Source organism: Periplaneta americana, chromosome 3 (assembly GCF_040183065.1).
Source record: "Periplaneta americana isolate PAMFEO1 chromosome 3, P.americana_PAMFEO1_priV1, whole genome shotgun sequence".
NCBI lineage: Eukaryota > Metazoa > Arthropoda > Insecta > Blattodea > Blattidae > Periplaneta > Periplaneta americana.
This window is the reverse complement of record NC_091119.1, coordinates 109,115,882-109,140,822: the sequence shown is the minus strand read 5'-3', so window position 1 is coordinate 109,140,822 and position 24,941 is coordinate 109,115,882. Positions and strand designations below refer to the sequence as shown.

At 35.0% G+C, this 24,941-nt stretch overlaps 2 protein-coding genes across 13 annotated transcripts in view; one reads left to right on the top strand and one right to left on the bottom strand.

The window, feature by feature from the left end:
- Window positions 1–4,461, bottom strand: part of LOC138696375 (G kinase-anchoring protein 1-like) — a 34,037-nt gene extending 29,576 nt beyond the window's left edge. The window contains exons 1-2 of one of the 5 annotated variants that reach the window (XM_069821260.1): window positions 4,363–4,461; window positions 4,074–4,242 (exon numbers count right to left, since the gene is read on the bottom strand). In XM_069821260.1, coding sequence (XP_069677361.1) covers window positions 4,074–4,238 — 165 coding nt within the window. In that variant the 5' untranslated portion in view covers window positions 4,239–4,242; window positions 4,363–4,461. Of the gene's footprint in view, window positions 1–4,073 lie in introns of all 5 variants that reach the window. The other 4 variants (XM_069821261.1, XM_069821256.1, XM_069821257.1 and 1 more) reach the window with 4 other exon arrangements.
- A 12-nt stretch (window positions 4,462–4,473) lies between these two features.
- The window catches only part of LOC138696372 (mucin-17-like), a 102,854-nt gene continuing 82,386 nt past the window's right edge, over window positions 4,474–24,941 (top strand). For 2 of the 8 annotated variants that reach the window (XM_069821249.1, XM_069821243.1), the window contains exons 1-3: window positions 4,474–4,569; window positions 16,163–16,374; window positions 22,586–22,662. In XM_069821249.1, coding sequence (XP_069677350.1) covers window positions 16,202–16,374; window positions 22,586–22,662 — 250 coding nt within the window. In that variant the 5' untranslated portion in view covers window positions 4,474–4,569; window positions 16,163–16,201. Of the gene's footprint in view, window positions 4,570–8,582; window positions 8,706–9,056; window positions 9,128–16,162; window positions 16,375–22,585; window positions 22,663–24,941 lie in introns of all 8 variants that reach the window. The other 6 variants (XR_011331364.1, XM_069821250.1, XM_069821246.1 and 3 more) reach the window with 5 other exon arrangements.

Below are 24,941 nucleotides of genomic sequence, written 5' to 3'. Positions count from 1 at the left end.
ACATGTATGTTTCCTTTAGTCTGGAGAGTCATCCCTAGATATTTGAAGCTGTTCACTATTTTTAATGTGGTGCCGTTGTATGTTATGCCAGTGTTGCTTGGTAATCTTCCGCCCTTCCAAAACACTATCATAACTCTTTTCTTGTCATTCAGCTGTAAATCATTTTCATTAGCCCATTCTATCAGATGATCGAAAGCAGTTTGGAGGTCTTCTTGTGATCTGTATGTCAGTACCATGTCATCTGGGTATATACACAGTGATTCAAAAGTCTCTTGACATTTTCCTGATATCGCCAATGTATGGATTTCTTTTATATATAATTGGAAAGAATGCTCACCATACAAGAAAGAATAGCAATCGTTTCAGCTCGACTACGTGGAATGACCTACGAATAGGTCCAGCAAGATTTCGAGAGAAGATTCGGGAAACCGGGGCCTAGCAGGCTAGCTATCAGAGATCTGGTAAACAAATTCCAATGAACTGGCAACGTTGAGGATGAGGAGCGTTCGGGGAGACCGGCTACAACACCACAAACAGTGCAAGCCATACAGGATGCCATCACACAGAATCCCACCGCTTCTACCAGGAGACTGACAAGTGAGGAGGGAGCTTGATGTTTCACAAAGCACTCTATGGCATACCTTACGCTATACGCCATATCACATCCAGATAATGCACAAGCTTGACCTGAGGATTTTGCAGCTCTACAAGCAATGTGTTTTGACCTGTTATATGCAGTCGAGAATGAAAACCTGATGAACAATGTGCTGTTCAGTGATGAAGGGCCTTTTATCTTCGCTGAGCGGACAATTACAGGGAATACTTACCTTGACATGTTACAACACTTCTTGGTACCCCAGCTGGAACAGGATGGAATAACAGACACCGTTGTTTTCCAGCAAGATGGCGCACCACCCCATTTTGCTTTAATTGTAAGAGAATGCCTCAATGAACACTTTCCCAATAGGTGGACAGGTCGTGGCTCATCGAGAATTTGGTCATCCTGCTCTCCAGACCTGATGTCCTTAGACTTTTTCGCCTGGGTGTTCATTAAGTCTAAAGTGTATCGATTATGGGTCGACACCCTATATGAATTAGGACAGCAGCAGACGAGACCATGCATGCTATGCTGAACAAAATGTTCTGGTCTACGGAAGAAAGATGGAGGCTCTGCCTAGACGTAGAGAGCAACCACATTCAAATGCACTAAATGTAGTCTTTGGTATAGTATGTTTCAGAAGTATAGGAACTTTTGCAATTACATGCCATTTTCCATAAAATGTCAAGAGACTTTTGAATCACCCTGTATGTATGTATATATATATATATATATATATATATATATATATATATATATTTCTGTGTATGACCTGGAATAGCTGCTCTGACTACGTCCATTGTTGCTGTGTTAAAGAAGAGCGGGCTCAAGGAATCCCCTTGGAGTATGCCATTTGTTTGTGCCAGTGGGTAGGATCTTTTTAGATTGTCATCTATCTGCACCAAGTTATTAGCGAGTATATTTCTGATGATACTTGTTAGGTAGCGTCCTTCTCCCAGTAGGTTTCCCACTTAGTTGGCTAATTTCTCTCTGTTTATGAAGTCGAAGGCCTTCAAGTAGTCAATGAATAAAGCGTAAAACTTGCCTTTCTGTTTCTCTAACACCTTCGCTATGTCCTGTTGTAGGCACTGAACTGCATGTACTGTGGACCGCACTCTTCAGAAAACGAATTGTTCCTCTGGAATGTGGTTGTCTACCAGTTTGGTTAACCTGCTGGTCAGTAGCTTGGTCAGGATCTTCAATGGTGTGTATTCTAGAGTGACTCCTCTGTAGGAATGAGGGTCTCCAGTGTATCCCTTGCCTTTGTAAAGGATCTTTATAATAGAGTTTCTCTAGTTGTCTGGGATGTCTGCCGTCTGCTTCATCTAGTTCGCTGATGTCTTTCTTTGTGCTGGAGTACTTCAATGAAGTGAGTCATCCATATCTCCATATTGATGTCCCTAGGGAAACTTGGCTTCCTATGGTGGAATATGCTGAATAAGTTCTCCTCTGCTTCTTTAACCATCTGGGACTCCTCCTTAATCAAGTGGTTTTTTTTTCTTTTCCTTTATTAATTTTTTATAATCACGCCTCTTTTGTGCATATTCTTACAGATCTTCCACTGATGTAGTTTTGACTTGTGTAGAGCCTCCAGTAATGTTCTTCTTACATTGAAGCATGCTGCGTTGAACCATGGCTTCGCCTTTTCCTTTTTGATGGGCATAGTTTCGATTGAGCTTTGTATTGTCTCTTCGAATCTCTTTGCTGATTTGTTTAAGTTCTCTTCCTGAATCGTCTCTACAAGGTTGGGGACTACTTCAGCTAGTTTTGTTACAATGTCGGCAATTATCCTCTGTGATATGTGGATGTCAGAACAATTTTCTGTATCTCCGATGCCAGTCTTATCTTTTAGGTAGAAGTTGGTTTCTACAGAGAAATGTTTCCTTGTAATGATGTCTAGTATTTTTTGGTAGTTCAGGGTTGCTCTGTTCATATTCCCAAAGACAAGATCTATTGTGCTGCTCCCATTTGGTCCAATGTAATGGTCTTGATATTTTTATTATTGATCAGTGTCAGTCCCTCCAATTCTAGGAATCTTATTATGGTGGTTGTTTTTGTGTCTGGGCAGTCGATTCGGCAATTTAAATCTCCTGCCAGTATTAGCATCTCATTTTTTGTAACTTTCAGTAGATCGTTGCTTAGCTTGTCTATAATGTGGGCTTGCTGGAGTTCTGGTTGAAAGTAGACACCTTTGATGCAGCAAGTCTTTGTTCTTATGGCGAGCACGTGATCCGTTTTGTGGATCAATTGGAAAGGCGAGAGCTTAGGATGTCTCAGATAAGTGAATATGTCATCTGTTTGATCGACAGCAATAAGTAGGCCTTCTATGTTCCAGCTTAAGCATCTCAGTTTCTTGCTGTCTGTTCCTGTCCAGGTGTTTGCCTTAGTTTGCTTCCTCTCTGTGAGCTTCTGTTGCTAGCCATACTCCTGTGTTCCTTGAGTTCCGAAAAATGTATGGTCTAACCAATACCCCTTCTGGCCAGAAGTCTGGATGGTTCACCATGTGTAGACTGTTGAGTATCCCAATTCTGAATGATATGTTATACCCTTTCGTATCCAGTTGTTCACATTCGATGTTACCATCTATTCAGTTTTCCTTTAAGTACTCCATTACATTCTCTTTTTTTCATTCATTCCACTATAAAAAAAATTAAAAAATGAAGAAAGGTAACCTGGTCGGGCCTTGGAGATCGCAAGATAGCACGTTACCGACTGCTTCACCACAGAGGACATTAGGAAGGCAGCATGAAGAGAGGCTTACAGCCACTCGTCTTGAAGTCAATGGAGACAGCGCACATACAAACGTACTCGTGTAAATCTAGCGTCAATTCTCCAACATTTCCACCACCAAGAGACACGACAAAAAGTTGACATAGGCTTACTACGATGTTCTTTTTTTTTTTTTTTTTAGTTGATTACTGTTTATCGGCCTACTATTTGGAATTCTAATCTTCATTAATTTTTTTTTTTTTGTTTCTGATTAGCGTTTACGCAGACCATGCGTGCTGAAAAACATCTACCAGGCTATAATTTTGTAAACATTTATGTTGTTTACGTTAATCCTATCTCTGACTTGTTAAAAGAGACATTCAGGTCGTAATAATCAACTAACTATAAAACCGTGGCATTTCAATGAAGACAGTGGTAACTTCGTTTTGTATAGGCGTATCCATTACATTATAAAATTTGACTGAGCATCGATTATTGTTGTTTTTATAACAAAATTGTGGAATAATTTATAAACGTTAAATCAAATCATAACTTCAATTTACTAATAAATTAATCTGACAAATTATCCATTAACATCATGCAAATAATGTCACTTTATGGACCGACGCTAGGTGAAACGTGTACACTTCTGTCCAAAGGAATTTTAACCATTGCTGCTTTAAATTTAATTATTTGCATTCGAAATCAACAAAGAACTACTCGTATCTATGTACAGCCAAATTCATACAAAGCCTTGAACACTTACCTTTCCAGAATCGGTCTTCTTATTTTTCTTTTTCTGATTTGATTCTGGTTTTTGATTGCCAGTTCCAGGTTTCTTATTTTCAACTTTCTTCTTCTGTCGCTTTGGGAAATCGTCATCATCGTCAATGCTAAGCACAGCAAACCGGGAAGCCACTGCTGTCGCCATTATTCTGTACGAAATTAATTGAAAGTACAAATAGATACTCTCTCAACACGTTCTCAATTCAACGGCTACAGTTTCTGTTTCAAAGTTATATATTATATGTAAAGGATTCAGAATGTATTTTTACTTCTACCCAAAAATGTAGAATTCTAAACAATCTGTCAAAACTTCCATCCACGACACAACAAATCCGCTCGAACGCACTTTATTTGTCATTTGTTGTTTTGCGAAGACTTATGGGATAAAAACTCGCTGCGACTGCAGTTGCATTATGGGAATTAAATATGTCTGATGATTAGAGGAGGGTGAGATGTGATCGTTTATATTTATGTTTGTAAGTGTATTATGGACGCTCATTAGAGCTTAACGATAATATCTTAAATAGTTATATTATAATACGTGCATTCGTTATTGCATGTATTGTTTAGTAGCAAAATATTTAAAAATTTATATTCTGTAGTCATATTTATGTGAAACAGTACTTGGTGTTGTTTTTCGAACGCTTCATGCAGCAAATAAACAATGTTTTGTACCTTGTTAACATTTAGAAATGAGTTACATCGAATGTCATTAGATGTATACAGAATTTATCTTATCTTTAGAAATAACAGTTTTCATTCTCTTATTTGCATGTGTAATTGTCATTGAGAAATTAATACATTCCGAAATTGTAGGTTGATAGAAATGAGGCAGTACCTAACGTAAGTAATAATTTGATGTAAATTCGCAACAGTTTGAAAATGTGATAATTTCATCATTAATACGATAAGATCTCCCATCCTTTCCCTGCAAAACTATTTGTGTTCATTTAAATTAGTATAACCAAAGGACCTATTATGTTAGATAATGTTCTGCCCATTTTTTAGAGTAACATAAGTTACACGTTATTTATAGTGGTAATTAAAGTATAATTGGCCCTTTTATACTTGTATATATTTCAGAGGAATAATATATGTAGCTATGAGTATGTGATAACTTTGTCAGTATTATATATTGGTTATGAAATTATTATCTGTTGCAAAGCTGATAACGTAAGTATTCCCAACCTCCTGGCAGATCGTATAATTTATATATTTAAGGAATTAAGAACTGGCACTGATATTTGGGGAAAATTTCAGTATACGGTTACTTCTCTGATAATTATCTTAAAGTACTAAAAAGAGTGTGTTTGTTGAATGCGCATCTTCATGCTTACGTAAAGGCACTTTTCAGTGTCATTAATTTGTTTTCTATGTACAAGATTGAATTTTGGAGGAAGAGGGGGAAAGGAAGATAACCGTGTTTTGAAATTTATCCCAAGGTTAAATTATGTTTGCTTCCGTGAGCCTTACTGAGCCAAGAAGGTTCGGAGATTGCTCACTTTCTTTCATAAATTTAATTCTATCTGAGGTGGTCGCTTACGCGATCTCCAGCTGCTTCATTTATTTTTATTTTATTTATTTATTTATTTAATAATAACATATACATAAAAACGTTACATTAAAATACCCCGAAAGAGCAAAGCTCGTGTTCGGGGACAGTTCCGTTACATAGATACACATACTTTGTAGACAAAATACTTAAGAAAAAAGCTCACATAAAGATTGTAATAAAATTAGTAAATAATAATACTAATAATAACTGAGTGAAAAAAGAGACGATGTTTAGATTGATGGATTAATATTAAATTATTATTAGTAGTATAATTAGTGCAGGTCATGTTGACATAGTAACCAAGATAAAATAGAAAAATACACTTAGGATAGAAATAAACTTGTTTTACAATACATGGTACATAATATATATACAGGGAAGTCTGTCATATAAATTTTTTAATTCTGGATCTGAAAATTTCATTGCTTAAAGTAGTCAATTCTGGATGAAATTTTATTATCGAATTATATAGCCGTGGACCATAATTTGTACTGTGTAGTAAAGCAGCAGATGTGAAATATTTAGGTTCAACTAATTTAAGAATTTCATTTCGTCTCGTATTATGAGCATGTGGCTGAGCTACAAATTTCGTTCTATTTTTATGATAGAATTTCATTAAAGAGTATTCATAAATTTGGTCAATTCTAAAAACATTCAATTCAGAATGGATCAAATTTGTTGGATAATCCAGTCGCCTTTTCAAACAAATTTTGATTATACGTTTTTGCAACATAATTAGAGGAAAAAGAGCAGTTTTTGTAATGCCTCCCCATCCAATTATACCATATTGGATAACAGATTCAACTAGAGCCAAATAAACCAAACGTAATACGTGAGTAGGCAAGTAATGGCGAAGGTTTACAAATTTGTAAATTGTTTTACGTATTCTGTTACATAAAAAGGTGATTTGTCTATCCCATTTCAAGTGCTGATCAACAATAATTCCCAGGTATTTCACATCTACAGATTCTTTCAGGCAAGGGCATTTACAGGTTGTAGAGAGTTTACAAAATGAGTTGTGGATTATTAATTTTAAATGAGAAAGTGATTTCAATTTGTTCAATCCAGAGACTGTTAAAGAAAATGGCACCAAAGTAGTTTTAGTTATATTTAGAGATAGCAAATTTGCATCAAGCCAGTTTTTGATAAAATTTATACCTACATTGGCATGTTTATAAGTGTCCTCCCAAGTTAAACCACTGAAAATCACCACCGTATCATCAGCGTAAGAATAACAGGAGCCATTATGTACTTTCAAATCAATGTTTAATAAATCATTAATATATATTAAAAATAGAATAGGACCTAAAATTGTTCCCTGAGGGACACCTATATCAATATTTACATTTTCACTGATATTATCATCAATTTTGGTTACCTGAGTTCTTTTGTTTAAGTATGATTGAAATAACTTATGCGCAATACCCCTGACTCCTATATCAAATAATTTGTCCAGAAGTAAACGATGGTTCACCGTGTCAAAAGCTTTCCTTAAATCTAAGAAAATCCCTAAACATTTAGAACCGTTATCCAACTCCTGCATAATTTTACCAGTGACTTCAATAATTGCGTCATCCGTAGATAATTTATTTCTGAAGCCATACTGATGTTTGGAGAGAATTTCATTTTTCTCTAAGTAATTTACTAATCTGTTTTTTAAACATTTTTCTAATATCTTTGAGAAGCTAGAGAGCAAGGATATAGGTCTATAGTTATTCAGACTTTTTCTTTCCCCTGACTTATGGACCGGTACAACTACAGCATTTTTCAGAGATTCTGGGAAAACTCCTTGGGTGAGACATAGATTGAATACATAAACAAGCGGTTTTAATATATGTTTAATGATAATCTTTAATGTGTTATTTGTAATTTTGTCGATTCCCGGTGAGACATTATTTTTTAAGGATTTAACAATATTATAAATTTCTTCTTCGGTTACTGGTGATAAAAACATGGAGGAAGATGCGTGCTTATTATGGCCACTGCAATAATTTTTCGTGTTAAATGCCGATTTGTTGATGTTCGATGCAATGCTATGTCCTACTTTTGAGAAATATTTATTAAATTCATTAGCTATGTCTTTTTTGTTTTTAAATATTTCTCCCTCTTCATTTAAAATCTCTGATATGATACTATTTTGGTTCACATTTACGTCTGTGGCTTCATTAATAGTTTGCCAAAATTTCCTAGGATTATTTCGATACTTCTGAAATTGAGATTGATAATACTGAGTTTTCATGTTTCTTATAATAAGAGTTAAAGTATTTCTGTATTTTTTGTAATAATTTATTAGATTTATATTATCAGGTTCATGCCCTGTTACTTAGGCCTATAGGCTACACATTTAAATAAATATACCTAACCGGGCGACGTCTTACGGAAATTTATTCGACAATTTAATTTAAAGATGTAGTAATTGTGACAGTTCTTCTTTCTTATCTTATAACGTGAAGAGTTTTTATTTTGGGTGACATTTTGCAGTTAACTCTCGAACGAAATTAAAGCCCAGGTGGAAGAAATAAAATTGTTCAATAGAATTATAATTAATTATTACTTTTAGCTGATGGCGAATTTTCTCGGCAAAATTTATTCAATAAAACTTTATAACAAAACTGAATAAATACATTAGAACCATTGGTAATCAGAACAATGTATACGAGATATAGGCCCTAAAACGTGGCAGTCCTCTAAGTAGGTCTTCAGACCATTATACAGTGCATCTGAGCCATCTAAATCGGGAAATTGTTCGGCCACATACTGGATAGGCAGCCAGATCTCTTCCACTAAATGACGATGCGTACTCTCGGGAGTTAACCCTTTCAGTCACGAATTATGTTTTTTGTTTAGAAAAGTCTAATTGTTTGTTCTTGACTCCTTTAAGTTTTTTGAATTGCCCACAGCCTCATTTTTACAGCATGATGCCTGGATTTTCAGATATGAACTGTCCACTTGAGAGGACAAGGTGACTAAAAGGACCTGTCAACTACAGTCCATGAAGCAGCATTGAAGTTGCTGTCCTCTGCAGTGAATGAAAGGGTTAACTGGATTAAAACTTAAGTAGGCTATTAAATAACACAACAACTTTCGGTACTCAGCCTATTCAGATGCTATATATGATATCTATTTTCTCTTACACATATATTTCACACCTTCACAAGAAGTTGTCAGTCATATGTATCAGTTCTTCTCTTATAATGGACTTAATTCCTTTTTGTATATTTTCGTGCATTTCATGTAGTATATGGGGGATTCGTTTTTTAACATTTGAGATCAATTTCTTCATTATTTACTTTTCTAACACCCAGTCCCGTGAATACATTGTTTTAATTTGATTGTACTGTTCTTAAATTCTCAAGAAAAAGAGGAGATTATTTTCTCTGCTAAGAAATTGTCTCCTGTTTATTGCAGATGATGATTGAATTGCTGCAGAAGTTTTCAGCCTTGATTCTTCCTCTGCTGAGTGATTGTATAAGTTATAGGTATATTCAGATCCTCTATCAACACAGAATTACTGTATACTGTTTTAAAGTTCTTTGGAAGGTAGACCTACCGTAAGATTGGCAATTTTGAGCAATCTAACTTCGTGAATTACAACTAACTATAGGACCTACATGTGCATTAATGACACTGAGTGCAGTGTTTTGAAATGGAGTAGTTTCTTTAGAGATTGGGGGTACTAAACAAACAATAATTGTATCTGATATCTAGAATCACATTATCCATTGTTAAAATCTGAATTAAATATCTTATGCTGCCCTTTTCGTGTTCAGCGTGATCTGAGGTTGATGCAAGCTAGTTACATTCATGAAGAACCAATATCAATAGTTTTTATTGATAGAAAAATAAATTAGCTTTTCGTTCTTATACTTGCAATTTCGTATGTTTTGACATTGGGGAATTCTGGATAAGATGGGCACATGTGTTTTTTATGAAAAAATTGCCTGAAAAGCATATTTATTTGGTTGCATTATGTTTAAATATGAGGATTTATACAGTATAAAGATATGTTTATTTTATTTACTAAATATTTATTTATTGGTTGAGTGTTAGAGAAGGTTGTATGGCCTTAACTCTGCCAGGATGAATAAACCATTATCATTATTATTATTATTATTATTATTATTATTATTATTATTAATATTATTATTATTGTTATGATTATTATTATTAAAATAGCTCGAAAGAATAGCTAAAATTGATAATGCATTATAACCTATATGTCACTTAGCTATGTCCTCACCTAATCCACTATCACAGTTCTAGGCCTCCTGCCACTTAACTATCCCTCATCTAACCAACTCAAACCTTGTCACAGTCTTAGCTATTGGTACATGTGCCCACATTGTGCAGAATACCCTGACATTGTAAGTTTCATTTTGGAACTAGCAGAAATTTGTTACTGGTATTAATTATGTTTGCTGCTTAAATATGTGTATGAGGCAGGCCCTTATTTTATCCTGAATTGTTGATGTGTAAAGATAAATGAACCAGAACCCAATTGGTTTGCGTGATAAACACGAAATTGTAGCCCTTTGCACAGTCCCATTTGTTGTGAAAGGTGTCATGGCTTTTCTAGGAGAATTTTCCAAGCGATGATAAATGTCATGCAATATTTCTTCAGTGGGAATCCTACACTATCTGTCTGGTATCTTAGCATGAACACTTCCCATTGCCTGAAACTTACGAAGAACATGGATTTTTTAGGAAAATTTTCCAAGCAATAATCAGTGTTATCTAATGTTTCTTCAGTGAGAACCCTATGTTGTCTGTCTGGTTCCTTAGCATGAACACTTCCGATCACCTGAAATTTATTATGAAGAGCACTGATTGTTTTACTACAACTTGGAACTTTTACACTCAGGAATTTTTCTTCAGATTGGTTTTTAACTTGATAGGCTGAATATATTAATACACATGAATCTTAAATAAGTACACATTGTTCAATAAGAAAATGTTGAGCCAAAATAGATTCATACACAAAAAACACTCAACTCGTAGTAAATGAACCATCTCACTAGGCAGTCACTGGCTTACTGATGCGACCTTGTATGGTTGCATCAGGACCATCCTATGATACCTTCACATGGTAACAAACACACCACGCTCAGTGATAGTACAACTGCTGTGCTTTGATTTACACTTCACTGGCTCACCTTGTATAACATAGTTATACTGTTCAGTTCTGTATGAATCACTCTGTACTTCAAAGTCTCACTGTATTGTCTGGCAAACAGCTATTGTCTACGAATTTAGTGTCATTTCCTTACCCATTCTGCCTCATACTCTACATGCTCTACTCTACACCTCAGCTAGCATGCTCTTCAAATTTTCTTGTCGAACTTCCACGAACTTAAGTTATTCATGGAGGTCTAACGATTACTATGTACCTGAGAAGGATGATAAAATACTTAGTCTGGCTTCCTTCAGAAGAGAAGTACAGCTGGAAGGCCTAACTTAGACACCATTACTCTTGAAGCAGTCCCCATTTGAAGTTAAACGACAATCCCAGAGGCACTGCCAATACTGAACTGTTTGTCCGGCAGAAATAAACTCCCTTTTTGTCAAAAAAAGCATTTGACTTCATGTTCCCTCCTTTGCCTGCCTTGCCTTATTTGCTTGTGGGGATCCCTGGGCAAACTTGTTTTGTCTCCAAATCATAGATCTGTATAATTTCATCTTTCATTGCCAATAGTGATGTTTGAAAGGAAGCTGGGGTCTTTGACAACTTGCTGTTTGAAGTTGAGTCAGTGATGATGATGATATTGCTTTTAGTCAGCAAGAGGCTGCCAAATGTTCAGATCCTCTGTTCCCACCATTACATTGATGTCATCAGTGTTTTACAATCCTTGTGGATAATCTGCCAAACTCTTACAATGATTGTAGATGAAGAGAAGAGGGAGCAGTAGCGTCATATTGGTTGTAAAGAGAGGGGAAGGGATGATGTCATGGAAATCCTTGAATGCCTTCAAATATCACAAGTCAGTTTTAATTCAACTTTAATATAGTATATTATCGTAACTATATAGTGTGGTTTTTGGCCCTGTCATAGATTACTACCATTTTACTTTAAGCATTCCATATTAATGATTGCACATACTTATAACGTGAAAGTAATGCTAATAAGAACATAGCTTTGAAGTACAGAACATCTTTAAAAGTTAATTTTGTTCATTAATTTTCATTATCCAAATAATATTTCATAAGCCTTTGTGATCAAAAATTTTTAACTTGAATTACTGCAGCTTTGTTAATTATATCAATTCACCTCCATTTCATTCCTCTGTCGCATTAATTGGAAAGTTAATTTTAGTGACCTACTTCGTTAGCAGTAATAGGTTCTGTTAGATTTCATGAAGTTCCACAACCAAAATATCTTATTTGATAAGCCTACAGTTGTCTTCTAACAATGTTCAGTAATTCATTAAAATTATTCATTTGATCTGTATTTATCTAGACACAACCACTATAGTAAAATATCATTAAACAACAGAGAACTAAAAACCGTGAGAAATTAGCGAGAATTTTACAGCATTACAAAGAATTTAAAATGTTGTAAAACTGAGATTTTGGTATCTTTGTTATGCAAGTAATATTTAATATTTCTTATAATTTAGGAACTTCTAACACATTTAGAATACATTTTCTGCTTGTTATTAGAATGTAATTATAAAAAATATGTTTATTGTATTCCTTCATTAATATTCTCCATGGCAAACATCCTGCATATAACCTTCAACAGTTTCATGGTTCCTGCAAATCAAGAGAAGTGCAATGTTGCTTAGTAAAGGATTATCGCTATCAAGGGGGACATTGGTGGTCAGGAGACAGTAATTCTAAAATTTAGTAGGGTTGCCAGGTGCACCTGAAAAAAAAACCCGCAATTTTACGTTAAACCGTTCCCTCTGTACAATTATTATAAAAACTTGGGTTGTAGCATTTCGATCTTGTCACATTAGAATGCCTGCAACATTCACACACGTAGTTATAAGAAAACACACATCATCTAGATGACTTACTCTTATGGTTGGTCATTAATGACTGTTACATTGCGTCAGAAGCTGTGACGTGTTAGAGCAGGTCATTTCTGTTATAGCATGTTGCTGAGTAAAGCAGCAGCCAGACATGACAAGTAATATTTAGAGTTCACGATTTTTTTTTTTAATTCCAGTAATGAAGAAAGAAGTAAACTTGACTTCAAAAAGTGTCAGGTTTTAACTTCTGAAGTATCTGATACGACTCAGTCTATGGTGTCCCAGATATGTTCAGAAGGAAAACAGTTCGACCTAGGGGCGCAAGTTTTTCTGTCACCCAGGAAACATTTATAAATGTACCAAAGACGACGACAAATTTATATGACTTCAAGAAAGATGTAATACGTAGAACTGTTTTTTTAATTTTATGATTGTGGCGAATTTCCAACTGCCAAAAGGATTACTTATTCTCTACAAGACAAAATTTCTTATAAAGACTCCACTACTTTCACATTGAGAATATTAAAAAGTTTAGGTTAGGTGCTTTGAATTAAAGAAAACTAACAACAATGGAAATTACTTATGGAGAGGAATGATATTTTCGTGTTAAAATTAAAATTTCTTCGAACAATGCACGAATTTCAAGTTTCTGAAAAGACACCAATATTTTGCTTAGACAAGACCGGATAAACATGCAGAACAATTACAGGAAGACGATTTCGTAAAAGAGGTAGATCAGGACGATATTTTAGAACCAATTGTAATAAATTTAAAAGACAGTGACACAGACATTGAAAGCAGTGCAGGAGTGATGAAGACAACGCAATGAGGAACTGATATCTCGCTCCAGTATCTTCATCTCTCTCTTGCGCAAGAACCAATATTATAACACTGCAGTGATCTGCTATTGGTTCTCGCCATATGCAGGGAATTTGTCAGGGATGATAGAGATTGTGATCACATTTATTATTGTATTTGTATACCGTACTTGTAAAAAAGTCTTACCCAAACCAAGATTTTTTGATGATGTAAAGGCGTGAATGTTTCATATCTACCAATAAGAGGGAGAGAGAGAGAGAGTGTCCACACGCACACAACCACTTTTCTGTGATGACTGGTGCACCTTTGAATAATGATGCAATATAATCAAAAGGAGTCCACACCTGTGGAGTAACGGTCAGCGCGTCTGGCTGCGAAACCAGGTGGCCCAGGTTCGAATCCCGGTCAGGGCAAGTTACCTGGTTGAGGTTTTTTCCGGGGTTTTCCCTCAACCCAATATGAGCAAATGCTGGGTAACTTTCGGTGCTGGACCCCGGACTCATTTCATCGGCATTATCACCTTCATATCATTCAGATGCTAAATAACCTAGATGTTGATACAGCATCGTAAAATAACCCAATAAAAAAATAATCAAAAGGATGTTAAATGACTATACGCTTATTAGTTAGATTTTATATTAATGGGATATAGGTGCTTACGCATATGTCTTGATTCATTAATTAAATAGCTGCGCAGAAGAAGGTTGTAACTCTCATTTCTCATAAGTTAACTTTTTCGTGAATAATGGTTGTTAATGATGCACTGTGTCTAATGCTTATACTCATATTAAAATCAGCACACATGTCTGAGTGTCAACTTTGCTCTAAAAAAAAATTAAAAGTATGCAGTGCAAGCTTTGGGCCCTCCTTTGTAAGAGAGAGAGATATATATCCTAATTTACATTTGCACTAAAAAAATTAAGTTGCTCTCAAATTACTGAAAAGTTCCGGTATGCCATATCATTTGTAACAACATTGATGAAAAAGTAACAGAATTAAGAAAAAACGAAAACAAAAGTGTTTAAATTTCTGTACCGGTATAACTTTTCTCACAAAATAATCTTAAAAACGCTTCTTGCAAATGTCTCTTACAAAATAAATGAGGAAGTTCATAATAAAACTGTTGACATGATGTTTCACGGAGACAAAAGTTTGTCTGGAGCAAAGAACTTGGAGATATTTGTACTTCTCGAACAAAATTTTTGAAGTACAGGTATTGAGCTATGGTAGGGGTAAGTGAAGCTCTTTCACAGTGTTTCATTATAGAGAAACCTTGTCAGTGTTGGGCCAGATGATGGAGGAAAAGTCTTCTTTCGTCATTTTTACTTTTTTGACGGCAGTCCAGTCCATCTTAGTTATGTATTGATTGGAATTCTCATACTGTTCTGATGCGTGTGATCTCTGAAATACTTTTGTAGTAAAAAAAAATCTACTCTCATTGTGTGTATACTTCTTTTGGGGCATTAGGAAGACAGCAGAAATTAAATTCATCATGTATTGTGCTTTTGAAGCACTAAAGACATGAGGAAATTTTATATTAACTGAAAGTTGAGATAAATTAAAAATGTTTCCTCTCTCTTTACTCCCCTCCCTCCAACACCACGCATATTGATGTGTAGCCATTTGCACCTTTACCTTATTTTTGGTGATAATGATGAAGAATCCTGTTCAGAGGTTAGGGCACCCATTAGGTCGGATTCTGTTATCCCTGTATAATAGGATGACACATGAGTATGGAAGTAGATAGGATGAATGAAGATGAAGGTGATAATGATGACAAAATGAACCCAGAGTCCGGTGCTGAAAGTTACCCAGTATTTACTCTTGATGGGTTGAAAGAAAGTCTCAACTAGGCAATTTGTCCCAACCAAAATTGAATCCCGAGCCTGCTAGTTTCACAGTCAAACATGCTGACCAATACTCAAAGCGGTGGACCACATTAAAATGTAAACAAAGTAATTAGACATATTGGAAAGAACATATCTAGAGAAAGAAACCACAGAATTCCCAAAATTAATTTTTAAATGTTGATTCAGAGAAATAATTAAAAGCTTGAAAGACCGTTGACAAAATGGACGAAGATGGAGACAATGATTGTATGCAAACAAATAGAAAGGAATAATGTTAGCATTGCTTAAAATCATGTTATAATTTGAAACATTTGGTTGTAGCATGGGATTCAGTATTTCAGATTAAGCAATCCCGTAACTGTATTAGTTAGTTGTACTGTATAATGTTTGAAGGGAATTGTAATTACTTTGGAGTCGGCAGAGCTTCTTTCTTGATTGGAATAAGTAAAGAAATCATCCTTCAATCAGAATGGCTTATCTGATTGAACAGTAGACTTTTTTAGTACCTACTTCACAGTTTTTTATCCTTTATCAGTGATTCTCATATTTTTGTGTACAACATAGGATAGTTACATAAGCCTGTGTTCATGTTTCACATGAATTACTTAAAATCTATGCTCTTTTGGCGTAGATATTATCCTCGATTGGTTCTCTTCGAAGATAAAGAGTGAAATTTCAAACACATCTCCTTTATAACCTTCATTCCCTCTTTATGTACAATTTTTGATTGTATGAAAGAAGGTAACACACACCTTTAGCCTTGTCATAGGTCCAGTCTTTGGTTTCTGGTATAACCTATAAGATTTGTGGTAGAAAAGGAAACTAATAAAGAGGTATTGTATATGTTACTTTAACCTGTGTTGTTTCTTTGCAGATGTTGATTCAACAACAAGTCTAATGAAAAGAAGTAACAATGTGTGAGCAGACAGAGGTTAGTTACCTCGATGGTGACGTTGTGTGGGTGAAGCTAGGTTCGTGTTGGTGGCCAGGTCATGTCAAAGATGTCGACAAGCTACCAGAGGAGATTCTATCCAGCCTCAAGAAGAGGCCTATTGCAGCTGTGAAGTTCTTTCAGGAAGATACATTGTTAGTATAACTAGCTGTAAGAGTAGCCGTAGTTATTTAGAGAGACTGAGAAAAATCACCGAAATCTGAACTGTGCATCAAGTCCTCTCTGTTTCCCTCTAGTGTTCTGTGGCTAACAGATTGTAGACCTGACTATCCACATTGTCCGTACATGTAAGCATGCATTGTGGTAGATGTTAGGTTCATTCCCAGCTTAGTCAAACACACGTGCATAGAGCGATTCTGCACTACATTATTTGATCATCTATCAAACAATGTACACTATAAACATGTAATCAGCAATTGATATTATGTTCATGTTCATGTAAATAAAGTAGAATATCTCAGTGATGTGACTATTATAAGATTCACAGTACTAATTAATATTAATTAGTCCTACAGTTAAATCTAAACACTTATTTCTTTTTCCATTACATAACAGTCCTAGGTTAAAGATTATAACTAATTTATGAAAGCCCGTTATTGTTGTTGTTAGTCAATTGTCCGAAGACAAGTTTAACACCAATAAGGCATCACTCATGAGGCAACTAAACCAGAAGATAATGAGATAGGGTGGCCAGTTCCCTTCCCCCTCCATTGAATACATTGCTGACTGGTAATGTATTACAATCAGACTTCAGATGTATACAAACAGTTGTTCTTCCTCTGATACACATCGTCAAGTGAGATGTACTGCCTGATAATAGATAAGCCCATTATAATCTGTCTTAAATGCATTTTATCGTCATCTTCACAGTATAGACTCCAATTTCTTTTTACAATTAGAAGTTTGAAAATAATGTTAACAATCCTAAATCGCAATATGTTTGCTTAAAAAAAATTAACATGTTTCTGAATAGAAATAGGAAGCACAACTACACATTAACTTTTCAGTTCAGTGTGAGCGTTGTGATTCTGTAGTTCACAGAACATGTGCAATTATGATTGGTAATAACACGATACCTCTGATTGAGGTTCTGGCTGATATAGGGTGATTGCACCATTAGTCAGCCTGTTAACAGTATTGTAATACACTAGAGTAGTTTCTGATAAGAAAACCATTTAACATTATTTCCTTTATTAATCACCATTACAAACAAATAGTCTAGTTTTGAAATTTCACATAACATAACATTATAACTACACTTTTTGGACTAAAAATAATACATTTTCCTAGTAGTAACAAATTCTCCAGTATTCGGCCACAAAAATCCAGTGTCCAGCCAGTTTGAAACCAGTACTCAGCCTCTAAACCAAATTTAGGTTAAATTCAATTTAACTGTTAGAATATGATAAAATAAACATTAAACATGTACTTTCATTATACAGTATTACAAAAAAAATTAGAAGGAATTACAGAAGGCATTTCTGAGGTAGACACTATTGAAACAATATTTCTTTTACAAAAAAAAAAAAAAAATCAGCAAAATGTAATATAAATTTAGCTTCCCTTAAGAAAAGGTTGCCAGATTTGACAAAGCGTATTACATATAATTTGGAAACACACCTAAAAGGTAAAATGATATACATTTGAAACGGTTAGGGAATCAAATATATAAAATGTCAGAAAAATTTTCACCTATGTAGAGTTTGTGCTCATTTACAGTTAAGAAAGGGGGGGAAAAATATCACCATATAGGTTAGAATGATTGGAATGTCATATACTGCGAGAAAAATAATAGTACGGATTTATTGGCATTGATATCTAAACTAATCAACAGCCATCGGTTAAGATAACTTGAAATTTCCATTATCACTCCCATACAAATGATTTCTCAATATCTGAACCGATCCTTTGAGGGCACTAATGCCTATTTACTTCACAATGCTGTGTGTTAGGCCCAGTTGACAGTGAAATTCTTTACCCTCTGCAATATCATATGGCAATGCATTAAGCTCAGTACATTTGAAATGAAACCAGTTTGAACAATTATCACACCCAATATTTTTCAAATCTTCATCTTCAACGTCACTAATAAGTTCATCATTACAAGCAGTACACAGTTGTCTTAAATAATTGTCCTCTTCCTGAGATTCATCATCTAGATCAGCATTTGCATCTGAGATGAATGTAGATTTCCTTTTTTTTGTCTTTGCTATTTTTCATAAGAGATTTTCGATTCTCCCTCTCCTCTTTTCTCTGTTTTAATTTTGTTTCCTCGATTTTGGTCAAGTTCTTTTTATGGAAGAACTCACGCCATGCTGCTGATGAAATAGTACTTGGAACTCTCTCTTTAACAGGTTGTTGCTTTTTTTGTATTTGATAAGGGACCTGGCCAGAACAGATGCTCTTCAAAATGTTGTCCCTCTTGCAATGTCCCTTACCAATGTTTAAATTATTTTGCCGAATCTCAAGCAAAGCTTCCACTAACGCCCTCTCTTCATATTGGTGAATCGGTCGTTTCACCCTTTTAATCGAAAACATTTTTATTTATAGGCCTATCTGTAAAATGTACATTTAGGGAGCAAGTTGTAGGTAACTTCTCATGAGTTCTACACTATTATTATTATTACATTATTTTATTTAGATTTTAATATTTGAGATGATGGCTGACTATAGGTTAATCAAGATACCAATAGTCAGCCTCTATCTGTCTTACTAGGCTGACTACTGGGTTTTGTGTACTTAAACCGAAATACCATGATCTGACATTAAAGGCCAGGCTTTAAGCTTGCAGATGACAGAAAATGGTTTTTAAACTCAGTGTGAGCCATAGTTCCAGTAGCCTAGGCTGACTACTGGCTTCTATATCTTATTGAAGTCTCCTATAGTCAGCTCCATTGAAATACTTAACTTAACACTTTTAAAACACAAATTCAGTGCTCATTTAACTATTCTAGAATATTTCAAGTTACACAATCACTGTTTTAAGTGGCTATGACTTATAATAACGAAATACTGACCTTGTAAAAATGACACTGCACGTTGTTCAATGCACAAGAATATCACACAACAACAACATGGTGCTCTCCACAACATGTTTAGAGGCTAACTATTGCTTTATATTTCTCACATCAGAGGTTACTAGAGGTTCGAGGGCAGGACAAAGAATGGCAGAGTACTGATGAGCCAACAGAATATGTACATATTCTTTGATGTACTTATTTTTTTCATAATTATGCCAAGATAGCTGACTGCTGGGAGGTGGCTGATAATAGGGTGAACTACCCTATACATCTATTATCAGGCAGTACATCATACTTGACGTTATGTATCAGGAGAACAATTGAGGGGGTCAGAAGCAAAGGGGTATAAGTGCATTTAAGTTATTTGTGAGAAAATGTGGTTGAAAGTATTTAAGATTTTGTAAATTCCCTGAAATTTTTTATTTAAAGTTTAGTGTGTGATGTGGTTAAAAGATTTATCCCTTTGCCACTAAAATTTTTAATGTTTTAGCTTGCCCTAGATGCATCTAACTCATGTTCTTAGAAATGTCACTTGTACCCCTTTGTGTCTGACCCCCTCAATTGCTTGTATGCATCTGAAGTCTGATTAGTGTAATATATTACTAGTCAGTGATGTATGCAATGGAATGGGAAGGAACTGGCCACCCTACCCTATTATCTACTGACTTAGCTGCCTCATGAGCGATGTCTTATTGATATCACTTACGAGGTTCAAACCTGTTTTCGGACACTTGATTGGACAACAAACAACAATAAACACAAGAAAACTTACATTTTCATAGTGAGCAAGAAGAATAGTTCCCCCCTCCCCTTCCCTGTTATGCATGGAAACAAGTATGTATGCTTTATATGTAATAGTAGTTTTGCCTTACCAAATAAAGAAAATGTCGAACACCATTTTACATTAAGAATTTGAGTTGGAAGTACCTGTTGGTAGTGACATTTATACTGTCCGCTGTACACATTTTGTATCCTGAATGAAAATTGTGTCTTATCCATCTATTTTCTTTTAAATATTCACACTTACTTACAAATAATGGCTTTTAAGGAACCTGGAAGGCTTTGCTGCCCTCACATATGCCTGCCATTGGCCCTTGTCCTGAGCAAAATTAATCCAGTCCCTAGCATCATATGTATGAAGTTATAGTGCATTAAATTATCAACTTTACCATCTCCATGTGACTTGTCATTTCCTTAACACATGGACTATAATCACTTCCGATATATCACAGTTCAGCTATAACGCGGTGGTTAGGTATGTCCCTCAACAACTGTGCTATATCAAGCTTTTACTGTATTTTGTTATGTTATATTGTTCACTTAACGAACCAATAATTACATTGCCAACAAGCCTACCTTCTTTGTCGGTAGTTTCATCGATGGAAACCCAAATTGGACCATCTTTAATTTCATCTCTTATCTTCTGTACAGTCTCATGGTAGATGGATGGCACATACGTCTTCGTAAGTGTTGACTCATCTGGGATTGTATGTTGAGTATATTTCTCAAGGAATTCCCTGAAGCAGTCATTCTTCAGTTTGTAGAGAGGAATGTCAGCAGAGATGAGAGAACAGCACAGATCGATGTTGAACTCGGACCTTACATTCGATGTTGTTGGTTCTGTTAAAAACAATTGTATCTGCATGAAATTTTGTTGTTTGTTAGCCTGATGTTTACTGGTTCGGATATGTTGTTGCACCTGGAACTTTTGTGTAGACTATACTGCACACTGACACAAATTACAAAATAATATTTTATTGTAAGTTGATAAACCATCATCTTTAAATTCTGAAATGTAACTTCTTAATTTTAAAGTGATTGAATTTGGTACTTTTGGCATATTTATCGTCTTTATAGAATGATACTGGCATGTAACTGTGGAGCTGCACATCTGTTTTCTGTTAAACTTCAAAATTAAAATAATGCAATTTCTTAACTTGCTTTCCCATTGTTGAGAGGACTGTTAATTTTCAAATAACTCTGATTTTAAAGGAATTACTGAAAATCTTTAAAGAACTCTATTGTTGAGATGTATTTTTAAAAGTTAATGGAATTTTATTTTATTGTTAATCTTAATATAATGTAGACTGTTTTTATATGAAATATGGAAATTAATTAAAATGTGTTATTAAACTCTAAAATATGGAGAAATATGGAAAATAAAAGTAGCATTTCTCAACTCTACACATTGTGAAACATAAAGATAATGCAAAATATAATTGATATTAGCTTTGTTAATAATTAAATACCCTATTTACATGGAAATTTTTTCCCTGGCTATGAGTAACAGTTGAGGTCACCCAGTTCATTACTCTTGAAAACTTTTCACCTGATGGTATTACTCGTACAATAGACATTTAATAAAGTAGAATTGCGCACAAATGTGCATTGAGAGTCTATATATGGTCTTTCTTGCTGTAAGCGTTTAAGCTTTTCGTCCTTTTTGGGCAGTATTCTAGATGTATTGTTTGCATTTACATCCGCACAGGAAACACACACAGTCTTCGTCCGCTTGGTGGATACCGGGTTTCTAGCAGATCTCGTGATGAAAGCCGTGAATGGAGAATCGAGTTAGCACATGACGCTGTGGTTGGTTGGGGTTCGCCCATGCTCGATTTATCATTGCTTCTGTGGCGTAGAAGTCCATATCGATCTCACTTTGCTTCCTTATTCTCTCTGCTAGGAGATCGTCATATTGTTCTGTTGCCGGCAGATGGTGCGATAGCCTCAGCTCTTCTATCAGAAATGGTTCCCGTATACAAGTCTAGAGGGGGCCATTTTTGACACCCCAAGTACTCTTTTTAGGAACGTGGCTTTTACTTTCTCCAGTTGTTCTAGATCTTTCTTCTTCAGATATATCCATACTATTTGCAGGCCATAGGCGAGTAGTGGAATAATTTTTGCGGTGAATAGCTGTTTTGCTGTGTCCAGAGATAGTCTATTTATGAGTTTGATGTCATTGATGGCTCTTATGGCTGCAACTGATTTTTCCGCGATATGTTTGCTGAAGCAAGTGCCCGTTGTTTGGAAGGTTACTCCAAGATATTTGTAGTGGCTTGATTGTTTCAGTGGTTCTTGTCCGTAATACACCAGTTCATGTGTTGGCATCCTTCCTCCTTTTCTGAAGACCATCTGCATAGTCTTGTTTTTGTTTATGCGTAGCACGTTTTCTTCTGTCCATGCTATGAGGGTGTTGAAACTTTCTTGTAGATCTCTATGTTCCAGTGTGCATAGGACCATATCATCTGTGTACAATGGACATTTATATATGTGAAGCAATAGTTATGGCATACCGAATTTAACTGATGTCTCTTTTTCTTTGCAGTGAGTACGTGAGGAATCTGAATCAAATATGTATGTACAACTGCCGGAAAAAGAATGAGTTCATCAAAAAAGGTCTTGGTAAGTTCCCTCAATATTTATTTCCTATGCCACAAACTTCATCTCAACAAAAATTTTAAAATTGAAACATTTGGTCCTACTAATCTAGAGTGCAAGAATTTCTCCTTGTGTAAGTAATAACTGTATGTTGTACAAGAAAGAGCTTATATTAACGATATTGCACAGGAAGAGAGAATGATTGACCTTTGCTCTGCAATCTTGAGAGCCTGTTTTGCTCTATTGTTTACTGTTATTAAAACTAATGTAAGCTGGTAGTATGAGATGAAATGATGCTTGTCTGATATGTGTTATATGTAAGTTAGCTATAAGACTCTTATCTGCAATGCTCTAATGCCAAAGAAATTTGAACAAGAGTAGGAATCTTTCAAAATTATGTTCATTGTTTACGATTATGAAGGTGTGTTAATTACTAATTGGGATGCATGTAGATGCTATATATTATTGTCACTTTTTGAAACACCATTTATGGCCAGCAATGCACCAGAAGCACCAAAATATCTTGAATACCCATCCCAATTTGTTTCATGATTGTGCTCAGTGTCACGTGGCTGCCCAAGTAGTTAATTTACTGAACAGGTGGAACTGGGAAATACTAGAGCAGCCTCTGTATTCTCCAGGTATGAGTTTCTGTAACTTCAACTTTTCATTAAGACGAAAGAACCATTGAGAGGGAAACACTTCAGAAATAGAGAGGCTATTATAATAGATAGAGCAGTTAATATCTTAAAGCAAAGTAGTACCTGATATAACCTCGGCAGTTGCACGCATCATTAAATAAACCATAATTTGAATTTTGAGTACTGTTGATAGCATCCCTTGCCTTCCAGAGGCATGGGAAGAGGTACATGATACTGGAGGAGATTACTGTAAGAACTGTAATTATGTCAATTATGAATAAATAAGTTTTTTTATCTTAATTAAAATGTTTCTGCTAATTTTCGAATGACCTATATTGAAAGTGTAGCATACTTTTACACATACATGTACACAGTAGAAGCTTATTGCAAGATGTCCCTATTATACTGAAATAAAAATTTACTTTTTTATTATAATATGTAAATTGCCCAAGGAATAAAAGTAATGTGATAAACTCTTGCATTTTATGTAATACGCAAACATTGTAAGTAATGTGTGTATATCTACAATGTAGTTATTTTCTGAAGTATTGTAGTCAATCTGTTGGGTCTTTTGAATGTATTTCTTTAGTAAATAGTGCTTGCCAGAAAAAAGCTGTAATACATGAAAATGTTCAATCTAATTGTTGTTTCAACCAAGCCAATGCTTCATTCATATTCTGTAACACTTTCCTTAGTTTTGATACAGTTACATGACAGAAGTCACTATTACTATTGTAATTTGTTATGGAAGGCGTGATTTTTTCCTGACTGAGATGTCAAGCAACTGAAGTCTTCTCATCTGTATCAGTCCACCTATCCAATTAATCCTGCGGATTTCATTTCTGAGACTAGGCCTACATCTTAGCCAATGGCATAAGCTCAGGAGTAGCAAGTTGGATTCGCGATCCGAGGGTCTATGCTTGGTTGTGGGTTCGAAACTCACTTGAATTGCCTAATTGAGTTCTTTCTTCCCTCCCCTCGAGATTTTAATTAACTGTAAGGCGAATGTCAAGTAACCCATTACAGATCCACAGTCTCATCTCACTAATTCCACCAATGCTAGATAATCTTACAATTGATATAGCATTATTAAACAACCAATTTAAAAACCTACACATTCCTTACCTAATTTTCAGGTTTACTTCCTTCACACTAAACCAATATTGTAAGTAACATTCTACATGATTACTATTTTCGGGAATTCGTCATCTCTAAATCAGAATTTATCAGTGCATTACGTTAACTACCAGTATTAAATATTACTCAAAATAGTAAAAATGTTAAAATATTATGCGAAATGTGTGTTCTTCTCTAGTAACAGAGTTGTTGTTGTTGTTATTATCCAATGCCGGGCCTTGGCAACGAAGCCATTAGCATTCTTGCTCTCCAATATTTCTCTGTGGTGGATCCATCAGGTAGAACTTCACAGGTTATGAGATGATCTTCAGTCATTTCTTCTTCTTTGTTGCATAGAGGGCAATTCTCTAGTAACAAAGTTGAAACTCACGTTTTTCTTATTAATCCTCGGTAATGTAACAATAATAGAAGAATTATTGCATTTTAATATTATCATTGCCATATCAGTTAGCAAAATTAAAAGTGTATAAATCTTACAGAGTTCCCACAGAAATAAGGAAATTAATTTCCCTGACTTTCCCAACT